Source organism: Ascaphus truei, chromosome 5 (genome assembly GCF_040206685.1).
Source record: "Ascaphus truei isolate aAscTru1 chromosome 5, aAscTru1.hap1, whole genome shotgun sequence".
In the NCBI taxonomy this organism is placed as follows: domain Eukaryota; kingdom Metazoa; phylum Chordata; class Amphibia; order Anura; family Ascaphidae; genus Ascaphus; species Ascaphus truei.
In genome coordinates, this window is record NC_134487.1 from 89,642,109 (window position 1) to 89,649,674 (window position 7,566).

The following is a 7,566-nucleotide window of genomic DNA, read 5'->3' on the forward strand; positions in this document are numbered from 1 at the left end:
ATAAAGTATAATTCAGGTTATGTGATAAACTGTATAATGTATGAATGTGTTTAATGTTAATGTAGGACAAGTATCTAACAGTTACCATGATATGTTATTTATAGTGTACTAACTAAATTATGTTTGTACGACATTACCACTATGGACACATTAGACAGTGTTTTCAGCTGCTTGCTGCACTGCCAATGTGAACCCATTGACAACACCAGTCAGCAGGGTTAAATTGTACATCACATTCATGGTGTGCTGATGCATCAGTTAGGTCATTGTGTGGGAATACCTGCTTCAATTCCACGAAGACTTTATAATATCATTATGGATCTTATTGTACTTGGAAGGCTGCATGCACATCAACTGATGATGGCACTGCAGAATGGCCTTGTCATAGGGCTACAGGAGGGGAAGCAATGGAGGCTAGCCATAGGGCTAAAGGGGGAAGCAATGGAGCTGGTAGTGCATCAGGTGGCACAGCAGGTGAAAGACCTGGTGATGCATTAGCTGAGGAAGATGGTAGTGCAACAGGTGATGGACCTTGGGGTATATCAGCTGATCAAGATAGAGGTTCATATGCCTCTTCTGGAACCTCTGTGAGTGTTAGGATCGCTGTTTCCTTCTCTTCAACTGGAGGTTCCAGCAAGGAGGTTTCCAGAGATGGTTCTCTGCTTGATGGTCCTACAGAAAAAACAAATAACAGAAATCAAATATATACTGTTTGGGTACATATAACACACTGGTTATAGGGTTTATGTGAACAAACATCCATTTCTGAACATGTTAAGATCCCTTGACAAAGTTTAATAATATGATTATCTAATTATTATGCACCATAATGTAAGCATAGTTAAAAGAGTGTATTCATGTGATTTAAAAGAAGATAGTGTATATTCCTATGGAAATTAAATATACAATTGATTACTTTAGTTATTGGAATTGTGTGGGTTGCCAGCACACAAAAAATAACAGTAAACAAATTATTTCAATAAAAAATAATATGCTGTATTGTAATTCATACATAGGGCCTCATGCAGTAAGCGTCGATTATGTGAAATCGGCAATCTTACCGATTAGTCATGTTATTGGCGATTTTTCCTCTCCGTATGCAGTAAGTGCCGAATACATTCAAAATCAACCCCAAAAACAAATCCGCCCACTCTCACGATGATTAGCCGATCACACACAGGTGTATCGGCGTGCGTGGCGGGGTGCTGTTAGGTTGCCCAATCACAAATCTTGCTGAATCAGGCGAAACAAGCATGTTTTGGATTGCGCGCCATATTTAAAGGCAACGTGTACTGCTATTCATTCTCTGTGTTGTTGGGAGTGAGAGAGAGAGAGACGCACAGAGCTGGCTGTTTGAACATTTGCATATTGACTGAGAGACTTGTTGTGTATTGGGTGAGCTTTGTCCATTGTTGTTTTGTTTACATCTTTGTCTTGTTTTATATGTGGAAGTGTTTCGTGTGATTGGCTGTACATTTATTGTCTGTTTTTTGTGAGTGCTGGAAGTATGCCCGCAAAGCGTGGGAAGAGTGATGCTGGTGGGAGTGGGAGTGCTACTCGTGGGAGTACGCGTCGGAGTGAACGTACTGTTCAGGGGAGTGATGTTGCTGAGAGTGAGAGTGGTGTTGCAGGGAGTGGGAGTGCTGGTGCTGCGAGTGGTGTTGCTGGGAGTGGGAGTGCTGTTGCTGGGAGTGGGAGTGCTGTTGCTGGGAGTGGGAGTGCTGTTGCTGGGAGTGGGAGTGCTGTTGCTGGGAGTGGGAGTGCTGGTGCTGGGAGTGGGAGTGCTGTTGCTGGGAGTGGGAGTGCTGGTGCTGGGAGTGGGAGTGCTGTTGCTGGGAGTGGGAGTGCTGGTGCTGGGAGTGCTGGTGCTAGGAGTGTGAGTGCTGGTGCTAGGAGTGTGAGTGCTGGTGCTAGGAGTGTGAGTGCTGGTGCTAGGAGTGGGAGTGCTGGTGCTGGGAGTGCTGCTGGTGGCGCAGTTGCTGATGGGGTGGATGGTGGTGGCGTGCTTGCTGGTGGGCAGCTTTTGGAGGCTCTTCCATTGGAAGAAGGAGAGTCCAGTCAGCACCAGCCAAGCTCTGACCCTAAACCTGCTCGGAAGAAACGTGTGGAGAAGCCACGTAATCCTCGCTTCAATGACCAGGAAAATACAGCTCTTGTCACTGGCATTCTGGAGCACTATGACAGTATATATGGACATTTACTAGGTAAGTGTACATTTACATTTATTATTCAAATACATGTGATCCTAGGTCATCTGAGTTTTGTTCATATGCAAATATGGGTTCACAATATCTTTCTATGTTAATTAGTCTGGAAACACAGCTTTTTATCATGCCTTACAAGGACAACTAAACACAGGCGGTCAATTTGCCATAACTGCATACAATATGAATGCAACCTTGCTTACATGTATAGGTTTAGTAGTGAATGCTCATGTGCTTCACATATTACACATAAAACAGCATGTTTGCTATCTCTTGGAACAGCTAGCAGTGTAGGAAACTGGTGCTTATATTATTATTCATTTACCTCATATATTTGATATGTTTTTCAAGGGCGGACAAGTTCAGCAAGCAGAAAAGAAATGTGGGACACAATAGTCATTGGTGTCAATGCGTGTGGGAATCATGTGAGGGACAAGCGGAATTGTCACAAGAGATTTGATGATATTAGGTCCAAATTGAAAAAGAAAATACAACACCAACGCGTGCATGCTACTGGCACTGGAGGTGGGCCCACACCACAACGTCTCATATTAAGTCCATTGGAGGAGCTGCTTCGGGCAAAATTACTTCCCGTCGTCGTGGAAGGCTTACCTGGTGACCGTGATATAGGAATTTACCCCTCACAATTTCCACCAGGTGAGAAATATTACTGTACTAGGCGTGTCGTTGCTTACAGTTATTTTGCATAGTTACACTGCTTTTTATACTGTCTTCACAATATAAGCATACCTGCATCTATATATGTATATGTCTGATTCTGTATACATATATATCTCAAAATAGACATATATGTTGTAGTCCTACTAAAAGCAGTAACTAATATAGCACGTGCCATTGCGTGCTCATTTACATGTGAATTCCCAAAATGCATTGCTGCAGTGGAAGCAATTGATGGTGGGCGAAGATGGGGAACAACAGGGTAGTACACATGTGTAACACATGTTAATGAGAAATTATTACTAGCTACAGGTACAGAACAGAAATATGTAGAATATTATTGTGTATTTTATTTATTTTACTCCGACAAACATGACATTACTGCCTATTTTAAGCATGCATCAAATATATTGCATGCAACGGCCTACAAACATCACTTGCACTAACACATCTATAGTTGTTAATGAAAAGGTCCATTTTTGATTTAAGTCATATACAGACAGCATAATGAGGCACACGTATCATATTTTATGTCATTGTTTTCATAACTTAAAAACTGCACACGACTATTTAGCTCATCTACCATTGTGTTAAAGCAGCTGCAATTAATATCTCATCACAGCATACACTTCAACAGAGGGGGTGGGGTTCAGCACACACACTAATTACAGCCTCATTTTAGGGGCAACTTAGTTCACACCATTTTCACCTGTTTCAAGTAATTGAAAGGTGTGGCTGATTAGGCTTTTTGGGGAAGGGAAAACCGTTCTTACAACCTCACTAGCACAACTGAAGTTAATCACACTCATTTGAAAGCTTCACTTTAGCTACTAAATGCCCCAACAACTCATTACTTATCAAACCGTACGTCACACATTAGTTCACTCATATCTATAGTTGAACTACTATCAACGACACATTATCACACACTGCATGTGTTGTCTTGTTTAGTCACAGCCACATTCATGTGTGCCACATCTTATATTAATGTACCACACATATCCTCTACCAAAAACAACACTTTTTGCAATATGACCACCTTCATGATAACCATTGTGAATGGTCATCTCATGATAGTTATGTACATTATGATACTGATATCACTACACAACATATGATTTTTATGTAAAAATTAAATGTATTTTTCCTCACGCATTACTGCAGAACCATAGTATGTTGTATGTTAGGGAACTCAAAACTTCTAAGTACACAGGCATGTACATTGTTATTACAACTATTTATGTTCACTTTCACACACACATTTTGGGTTAAGGAAATGATGCTGTTAGATACTCATAAATACAGAACATACAATAACTGTTTGTTCAATATTTACACATGTAAATGTAAAACTTATGTTATTGTTATATATAGTTGCCCCTGAAGGACATGTGTCACCTGAGACTGAACAAGTGTCTTCACCTGGGTCAGCCAGCTCAACACACCTAGAAGGTGAGTGTATCAGTTGGTGGCCATATAATATGTGCTCTTCTATATGTTATGTTGTCATGTTCATTATTTGTTTTGCACATCTTCTTTAAATAGGATTACTTAGTGTCAGTGAAAATGAAGTGTAAGGCAACTTGTATTGTGTTAGTGATGTTAACTATCATGTAGGAGTTGTGAGTTTACAGCAAGTTTTCATTCACTCATATTTCATACTGAGTCCAAACATTATTCTTAAGTCAAGGTAGTTTTTAATGTGAGGTTATAAAACGTATGGAAACATGTTAGTTGTTACTTATGACACAGTACAATTACATAGTAACACAGCAGAGATTAACATGACATTTAATAATTTGTACATTTATTTGTAGAACATGATGAAGAGGATTATGATGATGATGATGATGACGCCACCGCCATAGACACACAAATAGAAGCAAGTGACCATGAAGACGTTCCAATTGAAACTGTTTTACCGGCAAATCGTCCAGCAAATACGACATACGATGCAATTGTAGCTTCTGAGGGAAAAATTGTGGAAGCAGAAAATCGTCGCCATTCTGACTTCATGACAGTGCTGGAAAGGATGATTGCACTGCAGGAAGAAACAGTTTCACAATTGGCACATCTCCACAGAGTCTTCATTGAAGTGCCGAAACAGTTGCAAAAAATCAACACCTCATTCGAAGCATTAGTTGTTCAGCAAACACAAGCTAATTACTGGAGAATGACTAATGTACCACAATTCAACACCTCCCAGCCAGGATCTGTTCATGCAGGTCAGTTTTCACCACATTCATCTCATATTCATTCACCAGGCCCAAATGTTACCGGTCAAGTAGCAGACATTGCTGTGCAGGTTCCTGATGACATCCTACCGCTGCCATCTGTACAAATTCAGCAGCAGACACCTACAAAGGAGCCCACAAAAACAAAACACAAGCAGTTACTACTGACCAGTTTTTGGTCAAAAACAACAAAAGACACACATGAAACAGACCAACCATCACTTGTGCAGTGTCTACCAACTTGCTCACAGTCACTACCCAAAAGCCCTGTAGGTGAGTCACTGGCCAAAAGCCCTGTAGGTGAATCGCTGCCCAAAAGCCCTGTAGGTGAATCACTGCCCAAAAGCCCTGTAGGTGAATCACTGCCCAAAAGCCCTGTAGGTGAATCACTGCCCAAAAGCCCTGTAGGTGAATCACTGCCCAAAAGCCCTGTAGGTGAATCACTGCCCAAAAGCCCTGTAGGTGAATCACTGCCCAAAAGCCCTGTAGGTGAGTCACTGGCCACAAGCCCCGTAGGTGAACAGTCACTGCCCAAAAGCCCTGTAGGTGAGTCACTGGCCACAAGCCCTGCCCGTGAAGTGCCAGAGGCCAGTCAAAGTGGCTCTGTTGTGCCTAAAGTTGGTGGCAAAAGAAAAAGGAAAATTCAAGAGACAACAAGCAGGCCTGTTACTCGCTCGCAAAAGGAACAAAAAAAATAAATGTTATAATTCAGAAAATATGTCTTTGGCCTTGTTTTGTTGACTTCAGATTATCTAATTACTATTGTATGTATGCTGAAGACTGTGTTGTTTCCAAACTTTCAAGTATGTTCTTGTACACGTGAAGTTTTGGAAATGTGAACACTCCTAATTAATGAATAGTGTTATAAATATTTATGTTTTAATCGTCTGTTCAGTAATGGTCCACCAGGAGCCAGTTGCTAAGTTTAGAGAAGCTGCCATTGACTTAGCAGCAAAACATTGCATTTGGGTGTGTTAATTGATGTAATCATTGCATGTGCATATTATTTTCATGCAATTATAAAAGCACCTATTTAACTGCAAACATCTTTCTTGTACGTGTACAGCAGGATTTTGTGTTAAATATTACTTACCTTTGCTGGCCATTGTAATGTTGTCCTTTAATCATTTATGTGTTCTTGTTTCAAGAACATCTCTGAATTGATACTAATATATATGTAGTATGTATTGATATATGCACACACACACACACAGACACACACTGTGTGTGTGTCTGTGTGTGTGTGTGTGTATATATATAGTGCTATCTAAACTGGTATAGATGTATTTACAAAAAACATACACTTCATGCTTCCTTGTGAAAACACAGTATTTTTATAATACAGGCCTAATGTTTGACAACTATACTAAGTGTGAGCCTCTAACATTATTGGGCGCAAACAAATGTTTATTATTTAATTCACTCATGTTTATCACCATTTAAATAGGTTTCATACAAGGCCTACTTACTGCCATCAATATGTTGTGTGTACTCCAGCAATATTTAAAAAAAAAAATATATATTACTTTTTATATATATATATAATATATATATAAAAAAAAAAAAATAATAATATTTTTTTATATATAATATATATATATATATACATATACACATACACATACACATACACATACACACAATATACATATAGTACAATATACACTTTATATATATATATATTTATGAGATAGATATATTTATATATATATATATAGATACACACGTATTTAAACTCATGCAGACAGGGACTTAACCAGACTTTCAAATACACACAGAAATGTATGTGGGAAAAAAACATTTCATTTTGCAGGTGTGTGTATTTACTGATATGGCTGTCTAAGCACTATTTTCACACAGTGCTCTTTGTTATTTTGCAAGAAAACTCAATGTTACTGAATGAAAAGTGTACTAATGTTTTCAAAAACGAGATAAAAAAAGGATACATGTTTGTCCCACATGCGGCTATCACTAACCACAAATGTTCAAGCAATTATAACTAGAAATCCAATTGGCGTTTGAAATAAGGAGTTACAGTTTATACTTTTGTTGACCTTGAAAAGGAAACACAGCAATTTGTTAGCCACTGAGCAGTTTCATTTTGATGAGCAAAGAACAGATACCTGCACACATCTTTTGTGCTACTCTGCAATGGCTGATGAATTGGTGACAATTATGAATCCGAATTTAGGTTATAAATACATGATTTCAGAAGCTATTTTATCAACTTGCGGACATCAAGCAAGCACACGCCAAATCTATGATTTGATTTGAGCAAAATATCCTTATTACCAAAACCGTCGGCATGCGCGCAATTTTAATTCATCAATAAGATTCACTTTATCAACAAATGACTTTTTTGAACGTGTGCAGGATAAGCTAGAACACAACTATGGTTTCTGGAAGATTGCCAAAGAAAAACATTTCACCGTGAAAGAAGGCACATATAT

At 39.1% G+C, this 7,566-nt stretch overlaps 1 protein-coding gene across 1 annotated transcript; it reads left to right on the forward strand.

Moving 5' to 3' along the window:
- Window positions 1–407: 407 nt before the first annotated feature.
- Window positions 408–5,195, forward strand: LOC142494654 (uncharacterized). The gene is made up of 4 exons (XM_075599087.1): window positions 408–669; window positions 4,257–4,334; window positions 4,700–5,146; window positions 5,188–5,195. The coding sequence occupies exons 1-4, from the start codon at window positions 408–410 to the stop codon at window positions 5,193–5,195; spliced, it is 795 nt and encodes a 264-aa protein (XP_075455202.1).
- The last annotated feature ends 2,371 nt before the right edge of the window (window positions 5,196–7,566 follow it).